The sequence below is a fragment of the Galeopterus variegatus genome, unplaced genomic scaffold, assembly GCF_000696425.1.
Source record: "Galeopterus variegatus unplaced genomic scaffold, G_variegatus-3.0.2 Scaffold457, whole genome shotgun sequence".
Lineage (NCBI taxonomy): Eukaryota > Metazoa > Chordata > Mammalia > Dermoptera > Cynocephalidae > Galeopterus > Galeopterus variegatus.
The window spans coordinates 203826-221104 of NW_007726568.1; the positions used below are offsets into that span (position 1 = coordinate 203826).

The 17279-nt window shown below is 34.3% G+C and overlaps 1 protein-coding gene across 1 annotated transcript in view; it reads right to left on the reverse strand.

Moving 5' to 3' along the window:
* Window positions 1-17279, reverse strand: part of EXOC6 (exocyst complex component 6) — a 212743-nt gene that overhangs the window by 158216 nt on the left and 37248 nt on the right. Inside the window, exons 2-5 of the mRNA XM_008568996.1 lie at window positions 7650-7821; window positions 6262-6309; window positions 6082-6172; window positions 3146-3191 (exon numbers count right to left, since the gene is read on the reverse strand). Coding sequence (XP_008567218.1) covers window positions 3146-3191; window positions 6082-6172; window positions 6262-6309; window positions 7650-7781 — 317 coding nt within the window. The 5' untranslated portion in view covers window positions 7782-7821. The remainder of the gene's footprint in view (window positions 1-3145; window positions 3192-6081; window positions 6173-6261; window positions 6310-7649; window positions 7822-17279) is intronic.

The following is a 17279-nucleotide window of genomic DNA, read 5'->3' on the forward strand; positions in this document are numbered from 1 at the left end:
AGCTAGTGTCCTCTGGAGAATCACTCGCTTGCTTGCTAGTGGGGAAAAATCCCCACACATTTGGTCACATAAGTCGGTCTTTTGTTTTGCTTAGTGTGCTGTGAGAGCTGAGAAAAAGCAACACACATACCTCTAACAAGAAAGCAGAGATAAAACCAAACAGAAAAAAAAAAGAAAGAAAGAAAATAGACTATGCAAATTTAAAATCTGAGAGAACTAAGAAAATACTGTAACAATAAATGAAGAACAGGCTATCTGGAAGGAAAAAAAAACATTTGGAGATCAAAAAAGAGCTCCTAGAAAGTAAAAATCAGACAGCACAAATAAAAAAAAAATCAGTATCACCTTTGTAAGATAAAAATGAAGAAACTGCATAGAAAGCAGAGCAAGGAAACAGAGACAAGAAAATGTCAAAGAAAAGATAAGAAAATTAGAGAACAAATCTAGAAAATGAACATTAATGCCTGTCCTAAAGAGAAAATTAAAAAAAAAAACAAAAAAAAACAGAAGGAAAAAAATAATTCAAAAAAGTTTCCTAGCACTTCAGGGCATTATCAGATTAAAAGACAGTTTCTAGATTAAAAGGAGGTTCACCAAGTAGCCAGCACAATGGAAGTAACTAGACCCCCATCAAAACAAATCATCAGGAAAATTACAGACAGGGAAGATGAAGAGAATGACAAAAAGAGAAAAGGTAGATCACAAACTGAGGATGAGAAACCAGAATAACTTCACACTTCTCAAGGGCAACCCTGGAAGACAGAAGGCATGAGAGATAGAGGGAAGAAGAGTGTGAGAGAGAGAGAGAGAGAGTGTGTGTGTGTGTGAGAGAGTGTGTGTGTGAGAGAGTGTGTGTGTGCGTGAGTGTGTGAGTGTGTGTGTGTGCGTGAGTGTGTGAGTGTGTGTGTGTGTGAGAGAGAGTGTGTGTGTGAGTGTGTGCGTGAGTGTGTGTGTGTGTGTGAGAGAGTGTGTGTGAGTGTGTGTGTGAGAGAGACAGAGTGTGTGTGTGTGTGTGTGCGTGTGTGTGTGTGTGTGTGCGTGTGTGTGCGTGTGCGTGTGAGTAGTAGCATGCAGATTTTAGTTTCTAAATACCATTACTTACTAAAAGGAGCCACGGTGCCTTGGAGAATGGCTGTTTCCAGGTCTGGGGCAAGAAAAGTACGAGGAGAGCCTGGTACAATAAGCAAGAAGCACTCAAAGACAAATAAGGACACAGGAACTGGCTCTAGCCAAATTTGGAGCATATTTGTGCATCAAAAAAGAATAACGACAGTAATAAATTAAGACATTTATTTTTAAAAATCAAAGTATCTATAGCAATAATCAGGAAAAAAAGAAAAAGGGGGTAAAAAGGAAAAGTGCTTCTTTACATAAAAAAGACAAAAAAATGTTATAGGAATGATCAATTTTTTTTAAGTCACTATTTAGGATTATGGCCAGAATCCTAAAACCATCAGGTGAAAGGTTGTTAGAACACAGGACTCAAAGTATCATCCCACAGATTACTTATAAATTGTGAACAAAAAATACACCTTTTTTTTAGTAGACTTTAACCTTTTTATTTATTTATTTTTTCAGTATGTGCATGTATTGAAATAACACACTATAACCCATGACTATGTATAAGTAAATGTTAAGAAAAATATACCTTTCAAAAGAAATCCAGTAATCATCCCCTTAACCAAATGATCAAATTTAGCATAATCTAGTGACAACTTGACAGTATATGCCTTCTGATGCCATACAATGCAAGGTACACAATATCACTTATGTAGTACTCTTGCCAAAATCATTTAACCTGAATCTAATCATGAGGGAACAATTAGAAAAATCCAAAATGCCCTGGTCTACAAGACAAGTGACTTGGACTCTTTCATGAAAAACAAAAGCAAGAGGACTATTCTTGATTAAAAGGGACAAAAAAATACATACTAACTAATGTTTTCAGGGAAGAAGACATAGGACATGTGGGGGATAATTGGGGAAATTTTAATATAAATATTAGATTATATTATTGAAAAAAGAAGATAATATCCCAAACTGGAAAATAGAAAGGTAATAATAAAAGTTAGTTATTTAAAGACCTACATGTATATACCAAAATAATCAGTTAAAAGAGGTAAAAGTTTTTGCCAGATGAAGAAAGAATGGTGAATGTGAAGTAGGAAAGGTGATGCCTACTTTTTGCAACAAACACATATTACTATCATTTAAATCTTTAAAATACAAGGATATATAACATTGATAGAAAAAGAGAATATATTAATAACATACACATAAAAGAAAATAAGAATGTCTTTCAGAATTTTATGGCTTGTGTATTAATAAAGAAAAATCATTCTACTAATTAGTATCAACTGATAAAACCTAATGAAATTCAGTGTGCAGTTCTATAAAACAGGACATACACAAATCTTTTGACTATAGATTTGACAATATATTTGTATGTAATGTGTTATAATTAAGCGGTTATTAATAAATCAAGAAGAAATCATGATTTCCCTATTATAAATTTCCCATTTATCCTGTTTTTTCCTTTTTATTTAAAATTGTTCATCTTTAAAATATTTTAAACATCATTACATGTAAAGCACCTATGATAATGAATAAACTAAATTATTTTTCATTTGTCATGTATTCATCTGTGTTATTAAACAGAATGTGGACTGCACTAGCCCAGGTTGTCGAAAACATAATTACCTACACTTTGTTTTCACTCCACGATATACACTTAGCCCTTGACTGTATGAAATATTAATAAGTTGGTAAGTTAACCAATATTTTGTCATTACTGTTCAGTTGTCTATTTGTCCTTTATCAATATTATCCTTTTTTTTGGTGACTGGCCAGTCCAGAGGTCCAAATCCCTTGACCTTGGTGTTATAACACCAAGCTCTAACTAACTGAGTAACCAGCCAGCCCTATTATCAATCCTTGATATCACATATAAAGGGCAAGGATTCATAAATAAATGCCTCAGATTTGCTTTATTGGATGATCCTGATGAGCACACTGCATAACAAAGATTAACATAAGATAGAAAGCAAAATTCATATGATTTGTTACAATTTACAGTAAATTTATCTGTGCTTTCAGTAATAGAAAAAAAATCTTATTTAAAACAATAGGAAAGAAAGCAACTCACCTTTTTGCACTCATCTGTTCGTTTAGCTTACTGTACATTTCTAGCACTGCATTAAAAAATATAACACTTTAGCATTCAAAATAAAAAAAATATTTTGATAAATGAAAATAAACCAGAGAAGAGTATATCACAAAATCATTAGTCTTCTCTATACTTTGTTAGGCTATTATTTTCAAATAAAATGTTATATACTTTAAGTAAATGTAAACATTTTAATTTCCATCTATATTGAACATTACATTTTATATATATTAGTATATTATATTGAACTTGGAACACTTGTATATGCTGACACCTTTAAGACATTAACCAACTAACAGTTATCCTATTCAGAAATTACTGATATTTCTTCCTTGAAGTGGAAATGGAAGTTTGGACTTTGGTTATTTGAGAGAGAAAGTTGAGTGACAGTGATATTCACTGATTTTGATTCAACATACCAAGTAAAATAACATAACTGTGCTATCTCACTGTAAACAAAAATTTACATCAAATCCACAAAGAACAACCTCAAAAGCTTACAGCAGAGAGTGAAAAGAAATAAACAGAGTAAAGCATCTTTGTTTCATTCTTTCTATCAAAGGCCCAGAAATGCAATTACTCAATAAAATTGTCATAAGTTTCAGCAAGATAACACACTGTCACCAAAAAGATGTAAATGCAACTATGTAGATTACCATTTAACCTTAGTAAAATTTCAAAGTATAAAGTGAATGAGTAATTATTATTGGCTCATGAAACCAACTCACATTTTCTGGGCCAGAGAGATAGACAACAATTTTTTCCAGATTTCTAATCATATGGGTAGTCTCAGGAATCTCCAACTTTACAAAAGATATGGAAAATGATAAAAACTGAAATGGTGGCTATGGTGAACCAGCCCTAACTCTGTGGTTCACAGGACCCTATGCATATCTCTGTCATAGCCCCTGTATCATTATATTTCTCATATTCTTCAACCAAAGTATTAGGGTGAACATATAACCTGGGACAGAGCCTACTGCCACAAGAATAAACCTTCTTTAAGTCACCTGTTTCATCTCAACAATTTATTTAAATTTCACATTCATCTAATATTATTTCCATATAAAAATAATGCTTTCCTCAAAAACAATCAAGTAAAAATAATATACAAGAAAATGCATTGTTTATGCTGTGACTTCTTATATCCTCTCATACTCCTCCTAATCCAAGGAGGAGTTAGGCAGTTGTACTGCAACTGATGACTTACTTGTCTTTGTTCACATTAGACTGTAGAATACTTCAAAAGCTGAGACTATATCATTTTCAACTTTATAGTTCCAACACCTACCATAATGCCTCATAAAAAAGTGTTTATGCGTGGATAATTAGATAGAAGGATGTACAGAAGAAAGGAGATAATTCTCAGTGGGGCTATTAGGAACACAATATTTATATGAATTCAGAGTTGCTATGTAGTTTTGAAAGCAAAAACAGTGGAAATAACAAAAACCTAACCTCTACTTCCCTTTATTTCTCTGTTTCAAATAGCCTGCAAGGGAAATAAGCTGAATTCAATTCTTCCTCACTCCATCAGAACTCAATTTTTTAGGCTTACTACCAGACAGGAACAAAGCATTCAAACTTCGAGGCAGTCTTCATAGCTATTACAAAGTATCTGATGGTGGCAACGAGGTATTATTAAACATCACCATAAGGAAGTAGCAATTCTTCCTCACTCCATCAGAACTCAATTTTTTAGGCTTACTACCAGACAGGAACAAAGCATTCAAACTTCGAGGCAGTCTTCATGGCTATTACAAAGTATCTGATGGTGGCAACGAGGTATTATTAAACATCACCATAAGGAAGTAGCTTTCTCAACCCTGAAATCTAATAGAATAAGCAAACATTTTATTTACTCAAAGTTAATGTGTAAATATCCCTAGTCCACCAGAGATTAAACTGAGCAGAATGCTATTGATTCCAAGAAAGAGCTGGCCAGTTAGCTCAATTGGTTAGAGCATGGTGCTGACACCACCAAGGGGTCCAGGGTTCGACCCCTGTATCAGCCAGCCACAAAAAGAAAAAAAAAACAGTCCACTAAAAACTAACAAGTCAGAAACAATAATAAAATTTTTCTAGCCACTAAAATCTGCTGACAGTTTTAACAATATAATTTGTATTCTAAGTTGAATTTACATTACATAAATATTATAAAAACATCTCATTCTATTCTCCTGGATATGGAGGCTTAGGTTCCTTCCTTAAAAAAAAAAGTTGAAAATATGGGACACTGAGATGAATTTAACTTATCATATTAAGAAAAAAATGACATATACCTGTTTTGCATCCAACTTAAAGTACATTAAATCAGGTAAAGAAAATACTGGTTAGTTTCTTCAGAATTTATTTGATGTCCCAGTAATATTTAAGCCTTAACAGAAAGACCAGAAACTCAGTCTTTCCAAAGTGTAGGAAGAAAAGCAAGAAGGGAGAAGACCTAGCATTTCTGATGTTTTCTTACCTTACCAGCAAAATGAGATTGTGAACAAAGCAAAACTAACCTGTTAAGTGACAAACAGAAAACAATGGAAAACTAGATGTAAAAAATTAAGCAAAGGTAAGAAAATATAATCAAAGCCACTCTCCCCATGGGAAAGTATTCTGAGGAAAAACAAAAAAAAGTGTGGGGGTTGGGGGGAGGAAAAAAGGGCAACCTTGGCAGAGAGGAAATGGAAAGGTAGGGGTTGTTGTAGGAGACTGATGTGACAGATAAACAAGGGCTTTAAAACATGAGGAAACCATGAAAATTCAGGGAATAAAGTGAACAGGAAAAATACTATACTCATAGTCTTTGTGGGAAGGCAATCATCAAATAATCTGTCATTTCCATAATAAAGAATGACTATACGCTATTATTAAATTATAATTTTACCAAGACAAACATTGTATTGCAGACAAGTTTAACTCACCTGGAAGGCACAACTGCAGTTTTTCTACTACAGTTATAATATTCCTCTGCTGAATTCTACATCGAATAATCTCTTCTGTTTGGATTATTACCTTAGAAAAGAAGAAATGTGCATATTTTTAAACAAATACTCAAATAGTATACACTTGTGAGTACACAAAACAAGGTATCATTTTCTCACCTCTTTTCCAGCATCTTGAAACCTTCGGTTGGTATCAGTAACTTGCACCTTAAAAATAATTTCACCTTAGTTAGACAAATATGCATAAAACTGCCCTGATGTAACTGTTCACCCTTGTAATCAGATCATGCTTCATGAGAAATTTAGAACAAAGAAATGCAAATTCAAATTAACTCTACAGCTTGAACTTGAACTTTTGATTGAAAAGGGCTTTTGTTAACTTCAATTACTTATGACAGTTCTTTTTAACAGATTCTGTGGCAAACTTCTCAAATTTACTCAGGATTTTTGAACTTTACTTGCTTCTCTAAGTCTGTCAAACAATTCAAATCATTGACCCAATTGACCACTGGTCCCTTTTTGATAACTTCAATGAGGTCTATGTGCCATTCATTGTCTGTAGGAAATGGTGATTGCATTTTATGGTAATTAAACATTCATACTTTGCTGAATGCAAACACTGGGTGGTTGATTAACATCAAACACGGAAATTTCAATCCACAGCAACATTTTAATGCTGCAGGTGCAGGCAAAGCTCAACCTCAAATTTTCCCACATATTAAGTGACTCATTAGGTCATCATAGTAAGGAAGCACATTCTAGTTTATTAAAAATCTCATTAATTTCTGAACAAAGATGCTCAGTGACCTCATTGATGCTGTATTTGGTCTCTTGTTATCTGAATATCCTTTATATAATGATTTTCTAATCGTAACCTTTGGTGAACGAGGGTCATTCTGTCTGCTAAGTGCTCTAAATGTAAAGGAAGACAATTAGAACAATTCTTGTAATTAAATATTTTATATTCTGACTGAACAAATCCAGGTCTCATTTAATAAATAAGGTTTTTGCTGTACAGCAGAAAATGTAGACCAAATTTCTTTAAGAAAATTATACATTACTCTTAAACTTAAAAAAAAGTTTCAATCCTATTAAATAAATTTGAGAACACATCATTTATAGTAAGCTTTTATAGGATTTTAAAGGATAGCTTTTTATCAATACTGTACAAATTGTCATTTTTAAAATTCTAGAACTCTAAATAAGGTCTCTTGTTGTACACATGTTTTGAGTTCATTTCCCTGCATGGAAAGAAATCCTGTTAAGTCAATGAATAACTTGCTTTAGAAAAAAAGAGATTACTCCTGTTATTAGCATGACAACTAACAGGGCATAAAAAGCACTACCAAATACATAAAAATTTAGTTCTTGAAAGTAGTTTTTTTTTTGGTGGCTGGACAGTATGCGAGGCCACATTCTAACCAACTGAGCTAACTAGCCAGCCCCAAAGTAGCACATTTAATAATGACTTATATATATGTATTATGAATTAATACTTGAGTAATTTAATGAGAACAAAGATAAGCAAATTTTAACATATTTCTTACCTTCAGTTTTTCTGCATCAGTCCTTACTTTAAGGAGTTCTGTAATAGCATCTACAAAACCCTGATGATGAAAATTACACATCTTTTCAATTTCCTTGTCATGATTACGGATACAGGCATCTAATTTTTCCATAAACTTCTTGTGTGCATTCGGTTGGTCATCATACACAGACCTGAAGGTATATAATAAAGCTAAAATTAACTTTCCAGTTCACCAAAATTTCACAATAGTTGAGATCTTAAAATTAAATCACTGAACAAATAATCAGGTTTCATAGAATTCCCGTTAGTGAAATAATTTGGGTGAAAAATATTTAATTTCTTTTTGAACATATTAATATTAAAAGAGCTACAAGCCCTCTAGTTATATCACTAAGTATCTGCAAATAAAGATCTGAGACTCAGGAGATGTTGGCCTAATATGTCTTTAACGTACTAATGTTCAAAAAGAATCACTGAGTAAATGAATGATTAAGGAGTGAATTAACAAACTCATGATTTCCATAGCATTAACTATGTGTCAGGCCATGTCCTAAGTACTCTACATATTAACTCTTTAATGCTCACAACAAATCTATAAAGCAGGTATTATTATTACCCTTACTTTATGGATGAGTTAAAGATTATGTAACTGCCATAATTCCACAATGAGCAAATTATTGCTGGGATATGAATCCTGGCAGTCTGGCTCCAGAGTTCATATTCTCAAATACAAGGCCACATTGCAGTTACCACAGTGTTCTCTAAACATGGCAAACACATTCCTATTGTATCTTAACTCATGTTGTCTCCACATAAAGGACACCCCCTATTGCCTATTTAACAGGCAGTAAAGGACAAACCTTGCCACCAGCTCCAGGGAGGGAAGCCTTTGGAATGCCCTGCCTGATAAGTGTCTTTGTTTAGCTGGGGACCCTGGACTGCCAAACAGTGGGTGCTAACAATGTGATTTATAGTGGGGGCCTTGGGCCACACAGTTTTATCTTTGAAGGGGCTGGAGACTAAGGTCAGTAACATGGGCAGTCGGCCATGTCTACATGGGCAGTCAGACATATCCACATGATCAAACTCCAATAAAAGTCCTGAACACTAAGGCTTGGGTGATTTCCCTGACTGGTAATACTCCGTGAGTGTTACCACACATCCTGGCTGGGAGAATTAAGTGCTGTCCACACAATTCCACTCAGAAAGGACAACTGAAAGCTTGTACCTGGAACTCTCCAAGGCCTTGTCCTACGTGTCTTTTCCATTGTTAATTTTAACCTGGATTCTTTTGCTGTAACAAACAGTAACTGTGAGTATAATAGCTTTGCTAAATTCTGTGAGTCCTTTCAGCACATTACTGAACCTGAGGGTGGTCCTGGGGGACTTCCCAAACTGTACTCCACAATCTATTGCCCATTGTTTGAGGTTTAGTTCAAGTCCCATTTCCTCCAACAGGCCTTTGCAAATCATTTCCATGCCAAGTAATCTTTTCATCTGCAGGATAGGTAAACTTATAGTCCTTTACAGTTATACTAACATATAATCATATATTACTTGTATTGTAATTTAAATATTTCATGTATATATCATATATTTTATTTCCCCAAACAGACCATAAGCTTCTTGAGGGCAGCCTCTACACCTTAGGTTTTTAATGAATACCTGCTATAACACTAGAGACCTCAATATAGGATAACAATTAAGAAATTGGGCTCCTTAAGACTTGAGCAAAAACTAGAATCTGATCTCAGACATCTTCTCTTTTCTACCTGTAGTACTCTCTCGATCTCATCTTGACTTGTAGCTTTAAATTCCATAAACACACTGACACCTCCCAAATTTATATTTTCAGTTCTGATCTCTCCTCAAACTTCAAACTCATACATCTCTCCAACTGGATGTCTAATGAGCATCTCAAATATATCCAAAAATAAATACCTGATCTTCTTCCCCCAAACCTGCTCCTCCCATAGTCTTCCTCATCTCAGTAAACTCCTTTCTTCTAGTTGCTCGGGCAAAAAACCTTGAAATCATCCCTGACTATTCTCTTTCTTTCATCCTCCACCCCAAAATCATCCAGCAAACCTAACCACATCTCACTACCTCCCCTGTTATCACCCTGGACTAAGCCATCAACATGTCTTACCTAGATTATTGCCAATTGCTTCCTGACTGGTCTCCCTGATTCCACCCTTGTTCCCCTTCAGTCTGTTCTCAACACAGTAGCCATTAGATGATGGCTAATGGAAATGATCCCATTAAAACACAAGTCAGATCCCATGTTTCTCTTCTGCTCAAAACCTTATTTCTCTTACAACAGCCCATTGGCCCTACATAATTTTGCCCCATGTTACCTCACTGACCTCACTTCCTACCACTTACTCTCCATGCCAGTGACACTGGCCTCCTCATGGTTTCTTAACCATTACAGACACATTCCTGTCCTATGTTCTACACATGCTGTTTCCTCTATGTGGACCACATTTCTCTTATATGGCTGCCTCCCTCACCTCCTTCAGGTCTTTTATCCTCTTCTTAGTAAAGCCCCTTCTGGCTACAATATCTACATCACACACACACACACACACACACACACACACACACACACAATCTCCTTCCCTGCTTTATTTTTTATTTTTTATTTTCTAAAATAAACGAGTTTATCACTGTATCATTCTTACCACTGTACAATACTCTCTATTTTATTTATTATCTATCATCTCCCACTGGAATATAAGTTGCATGAGGTCACACAGTTTTTCTCTGTTTCGTTTCCTATAGTATCCCCAGCACTAGGGCAGTGTCTATCATATGGCAGATGCTCAATAAATAATTGATGAATGGATGGATGGATGGATGGATGGATGGGAAAGACAGAATCAGAAAGGGCATTACCAGTTGTTCAGCCTCAGGTAACCCACCTGACTTCTTTAAATCTCAATTTTCTCATCCATAAAATAGGGATAAAAATAGTACTACAGCAATGAACAAGTGGAATTTGAAGTCAAAAACACAATACCATTTTCATTAGCATCCCCCCAAATGAAATAGTTACATATGAAATTAAAACCATAAAATAGGGATAAAAATAGTACTACAGCAATGAACAAGTGGAATTTGAAGTTAAAAACACAATACCATTTTCATTAGCATCCCCCCAAATGAAATAGTTACATATGAAATTAAATGGTGGCAGACATGTCCAAGGAAAATTGCAGGGATTTGATCCCTCTATGAATTTTGCGATAGATGAATGTGTGGAGATGGCAACTACTGGGCAACAGAACAATATTGGAATGGTGGTAATACAAGGAAATAGTACCATCATGTTAGAAGCCTTGGAACGAGTATAAATAATGACTGTTCAGCAGAGAAATCCATGCCCCCTTTGTAAAGGGCCTGTTTTTACTATGGTGTAAAAATCAGGTCATGTACATTTTCATATTAAACTTTATGTTAAATAAAAAATAAAAATTAAAAAAACAGTGTGGTTTTGGGGAAACAATGGGAAAATAGATAAATGGAAAAGAACAAACAGCCCAGAAATAGACCCACAGAAATATAATCAACTGAACTTTGACAAAGGAGCAAAGGTAATACAATCAAGAAAAGATAGTCTTTTTAACATATGGTACTGGAACAACTGGACATTCATATGCAAAAATATGAATCTAGCCACAGACCTTACATCCTTCACAAAAAATTGACTCAAAATGGATCACAGGCCTAAATGTAAAATGCAGAACTATAAATTTCCTAGACATAACATAGAAGAAAATCTAGATGATCATGGGGTTACCATTAACTTTTTTGATACAACACCAAAGGCACAATCCATGAAGGAAAGAATTGATAAGCTGGATATCATTAAAATCAGAAAGTTCTACTCTGTGAAAGACACAGGCAAGAAAACAAAAAGAAGAACCACAGACTGGAAGAAAATATTTTCAAAATTTGTTTTCATTTGTTTCATTATATATTTGTCCCAACCTATAGAATGTACACCACCAAGATAAAAGACTGTTACACAAAATATACAAAGAACACTTAAAAGTCAACAATAAGAAAATGAACAATCTGACTTTAAAATGGGCCAAAAACCTTAACAGACACCTCACCAAAGAAGATACACGGATGGCAGATAAGCATATGAAAAGATGCTCCATATCACATAACATCAGGAAAATGCAAATTAAAGCAATGAGATACCGCTACACACCTGTCAGGATGGCCAAAATCCAGAACAAAGGAAGCACCAAATGCTGGTGAGGACAAAGAGAAACAGGAACTCTCATTCAGTGCTGGTGGGAATGCAAAATGGTACAGCCACTTCGGAAGACAGTTTCACATTTTCTCACAAAACTACACATACTCTTACCATATGCAATCATGATCCTTAGTATTTATTCAAAGAAGCTGAAAACTATACCTACACAAAAACCTGCACATGAATTTTATAGCAGCTTTATTTGTAATTGTCAAAACTTGGAAGTAACCAAGACGGCCTTCACTAGGTGAATGGTTAATAAACTGTGGTTCATCCATACAATGCAATATTATTCAACACTAAAAGGAAAATGAGCTATCAAGCTGAAACTTGATGGAGGAAACTCAAATGCATATTACTAAGTGAAAGAAGCCGATCTAAAAAGGGTATATATTGTATGATTCCAACTATGTAACATTCTGGGAAAGGCAAAACTATGGAGATGATAAAAAGATCAGTGGTTGCCAGGGGGGAGGATGGGATGAATAGGCAGAACACAGAAGATTTTTAGCGTAGTGAAAATATCCTGTATGATACTATAATGGATACATGTCATGATATATTTATCCCAACCTATAGAAGGCACACCACCAAGAGTGAACCCTAATGTAAACTACGGACTTTGGTTGATTACGATGCATCCACACAAGTTCATCAGTTCCAACAAATGTACCACGCTGGTGGGGGAATGTTGATATTGGGGAGCTTTGCATGAGTCGGGTAGAGGGTATATGAGAAATCTCTATGCCTTCCTCTTAATTTTGCTGTGAACCTAAAACTGCTCTAAAAAAATTAAGTCTTTTGAAAAAAATGGTATCAGAGTGTTATGAGAATTAAATTAGTAAACATGAAAAATTCTTAAAAATTCTTACCACTGACACATGGTAAGTGCTTCAATACATACTGGCTGCAAGCATAGTATGCACATAAGAGACAACCGAATCATTGTTAAATGAGTGAACCAGCAGCCGAATAATTGGGTACTAGCAGCAAATATCAAATAAACATGGCTAACACTCAATTACCCATGCTGAATGATCTACCAGTAATACCTGACACTTGCACATGGCCTTTTACATTTTTTCAATCTAGTGTTTCACTTATTTCTTATACCACACCAGAGAAAATACCATTGTCTCCTTTTCACAAATGAGGATACAGGTAAAGAAATAGTAAATGACTTGCTCAACGTAGCCTAGTTAAAGAGTGACTAAGGCAGTACCAGAATCCCTACTTCCGTGCTTTTCCACAATTAACACATACTGTATAACTAAAAAGAATTCTTTGTAAAACAAATAACATTATTCCTAAGGGAAATTCATGTGCAAGTTTATCTAATTGATGTACGTGCTCTATAAACAACCAATTGTTATTTCATAATTATGAGAAAGTATTGTATTTCTTTGAGTAATATATATACATTTCTAAGATTTTTAAATATATAATATTTTAATAAGTACCAGTTTGGTACTTATCTGGCTTTTAAAATACCAGGTAGTAAACAGAATATATCAAAAGAACTGGCTTTTTTTTTCCCTATTACAGTTGTCACATTGCAGCAAAAATCTAGCAAGAGCTATTTTAGGACTACACTGCCACAAACTCCCTCCAATAGAGGATTTGACTCCTTTTGTGAGTGTAAAGGCAGTGCTGTTATCCCTTTTAAAAATAATAACAAACAGGGCCGGCCCGTGGCTCACTCGGGAGAGTGCGGTGCTGATAACACCAAGGCCCCGGGTTCGGATCCCACATAGGGATGGCCGGTTCGCTCACTGGCTGAGCGTGGTGCTGACAACACCAAGTCAAGGGTTAAGATCCCCTTACCGGTCATCTTTTAAAAAAAAAAATAATAATAATAATAATAATAATAACAAACAAATAAACAGGAAGAAGAGAAACAATAGTTCTTTCCCAGAAGTCTATTTTATCTTGGAAAGTTCTCAAAATCCATCCTTTGGTATGTCTTTCCAATTTATTCTCCAGAGTTTTAAAAACAAAATTACTCCCATTTTATAGTAATTCAGGATATTGCCAGTGCACTATTGTAGCAATAGAGGTGAACTCCTCTTTTTCTACTGATAGTTTAGTATGGGGGAAAACAATATCAGAACATATGCCATACCCACCCTCCATTAATAGAAAACCAAAGCCTAAAATGGGTGAACTATTTATATCCCATGCCTGCTGCTGTACCTCATCTTCTCACTCATACGTGGGAGCTAAAAAAAAACAAAAAAAAGTTGAGCTTATAGAAGTAAAGAGTAGACTGTGGTTACTAGAGGCAGAGAAGGGGAGGGGGTGGGGGGATAGAGAGAGGCTGGTTAATGGATACAAAATCACAGCTAGATAGGAAAAATAAGTTGTAGTGGTCTAAAGCAGTGCGAGGCATCTATAATAAACAATAATTTATTGTATGTTCTCATTTGGCTAGAAGAGAGGAACTCAAATGCTCTCATCAAAAAGAAACAATAAATTTTCATGATGACAAATATGCAAATTACCATGCTTTGATCATCACACAATGCATACATGTATTGAAGTACAACTCTGTACCCCATAAATATATACAATCGATATGGGTCAATTAAAAATTAAATTAAATTTAAATTTAAAAATAAGAATAATCTAAAAAAAATAGAACTATAAATCCTGATGGAAGAAATAAAAATAACATTAAGGAATTAGTATTGAATGAGAAGAGTAGACCTTGAACTACCAATTACTAAGTCTCAGTCTCTCCCGACCCTTGATAATCATTTGCTATTCCAAACATGAGTACAAGCTGCACTCCAAGCTGATACAACCACTTGTCATCCATAATCCAGATTAATGAGCAGAGTACACAGAAATAAATTCATGGAGATGAAGGAAAGTTCAGGAACAAATTGCATTTAAAGAAGTACTGAAGTAAGTGCCAGAATCCCAAATTCATCAAATGATAGAATGTTAGTCCTAGAAAGGACCCAGAAAGTTCCTAGATCCAACTATCTCATTTTAATAAATGCACACAACTCTAAATGCCAGCAAGCAAGCTCTCAAAATGGAATTCATCACTACATGTAGTTAATTAATCATCTACTCACACTGATAAAAAGTAATATTAAAAAATAACTAGGTTAGAAATAGATACGTAGCAGAATGTTGGAAAGAGAAAAAAAGCAAAAGCAACTCTTATCCCAAGAATTTCTTGACATAGTTGCATAGCAGAAATTATCAACCTTTTCTCTGAAGAGATCTATGTTTAACTTTAATTTGGAGAGATGGTGGAAGGTGACGACTATGGAAAGAAGGAGAGAAGATGTGCTCTCCCATTCAACAATACCTCACAGTGACTTAACGGACCGTAGAGCGGAAAGGAGAGAAGATGTGCTCTCCCATTCAACAATACCTCACAGTGACTTAACGGACCGTAGAGAGGAGTCAAATTTGCTGCTTCTGGCTCAGTGTTGGTGATGATAAAAATAACAATAACAAACCACCAAGTCCTTACTATGTAGTAAGCACTTTACATGCATTATCTCATTAAATATCCACTACAGCTTTACAACATAGATTCTGTTAGCTATTTGTAAAACCCAATTTACGAATGTAGTTTGAGAAGATTAAAACATCAAGTCCAAAGTCACACAGCAACAGAGCCAAAATTTAACCCCAGGTCTACCTGACTCCAAAGCCAGTGTTCTTAACGATTATGGCATATAGACTCTCCAGTCACAAATGGTGATAAGCAGCAGGGAATGCAGAGAGGAAGTTACCAGCACAGCAACCAACCAGATCACCTTTGAAGATCAACAATTGAGAATGACTCAATAGGGAATCCCTGATGTGCACTGTTGCACCCATCAGGTGAAATCAACCAATGGACAGAAAAAGGGGATGAGAACTGAGGCATAGCTAATTGTTAGGCATATTAAATTACAAATGCAGCAAAACAAAGAGGAGCAAAATATGAAGTAGAGAAAACTGAGCACTCTATACTTGTCTTACTTCAATTGAAGGGACTTGGAAAAATCTTTTTTTTTTTTGGTCTTTAAATGATGATCATTATTCTTTGAAATTTTGATTTGCAGGATAGGAAAGGAAATACCGTTCAGCACTATTCACTCTCTGAACTCTAAGTTGGTAATAGTTATATCCACCTAGTTAATATACTAATGTGATAGATATATTACCACTGTAAATTTTTAAGCAATATACAATTTTAATGAAAATAACTTTTTCTTCTTCAAAATGTCCCCCAGAACTTTATAATGTCTATTGGCAAGTCTAATCAAGTTCCTATTAATAAACATACACAATACATGACAGAACCAGCAAGAGTGAACATTAGAAAGTTGGTAAATTTCCCTTTATCCTACATCCACTATGGTTATATCTTAACGCTCCATACACGGATAATAACAACAATATCAGAGAGTGCAGTCATTTCTTCCAAAAGCTTAGCACAATAAAATCCTACTTCTGGCAAAATTTAATGCTACTCAGACGAAAATACAGATGCAAAATCAATTTTAAAAGGAGAAGACTTTAAAAATTCAAGTGAATAAAAAACAAAAATGACATGTTAAAGATTTTACTTACATATTTTAATTTCAGCAAGTAGGAACACATAAAAACATTGTGTATGTCTCAAAAGCATTGATAAAAAATTTTTAAAGTACAAACACATTTTCTATCTTCAGTATATCTAATCTTGCACACCAAAACAAAGTACTGAAATGTGAGTTATTGCACAGTACTTGATCATCTACTATGTCAGGCTTATGGAATTTAAAACAAGTAAATTATCTTTCAGAGATGCTTTCTTGAATTGTATGTATAGGACTCCACCTAGTGGTAACAAAATAAATGTAAAAATAAGAAAATTAAAATGTTAAAATTGGTTCACTGAAAATTAATGCTTTTATCATCAAATTAAATGTCTTAACTGAAGAACTAGGCTACTTCTAATCTTTTGAACAAATGCTATATTCTGTAAATAAAATAAATGATTCAGTAATCATATTCCACGGTTTAATTTTTTTAAGAAAAAGGTCTCTTTTTGATGAAAAATAAACATTCACAATATATCATATGAAAAAGGATTTTCTTATCACTGGTAACATGAGGATATTTTTTGTCAAAAAGCACATAATATCTTTATCTTATTTTTGGTATCTTTTTCTTTCACAGTTATCTTCATTGTAAAGAATAATTCCATTCTTTTGGACATTCTTTATTCTTGCAGTCTACAGGAATTTTTACTATTCTTCCACCAGTGCTTCAAATGGCATATAAAGCTTAATTTCTAAAATATCAATCTTAATTTTATATTTCTTGTAATTAGTAATAAAATTTGGTATTTCATATTAATGAGTGTTGGGAAAATAGAATAATTTG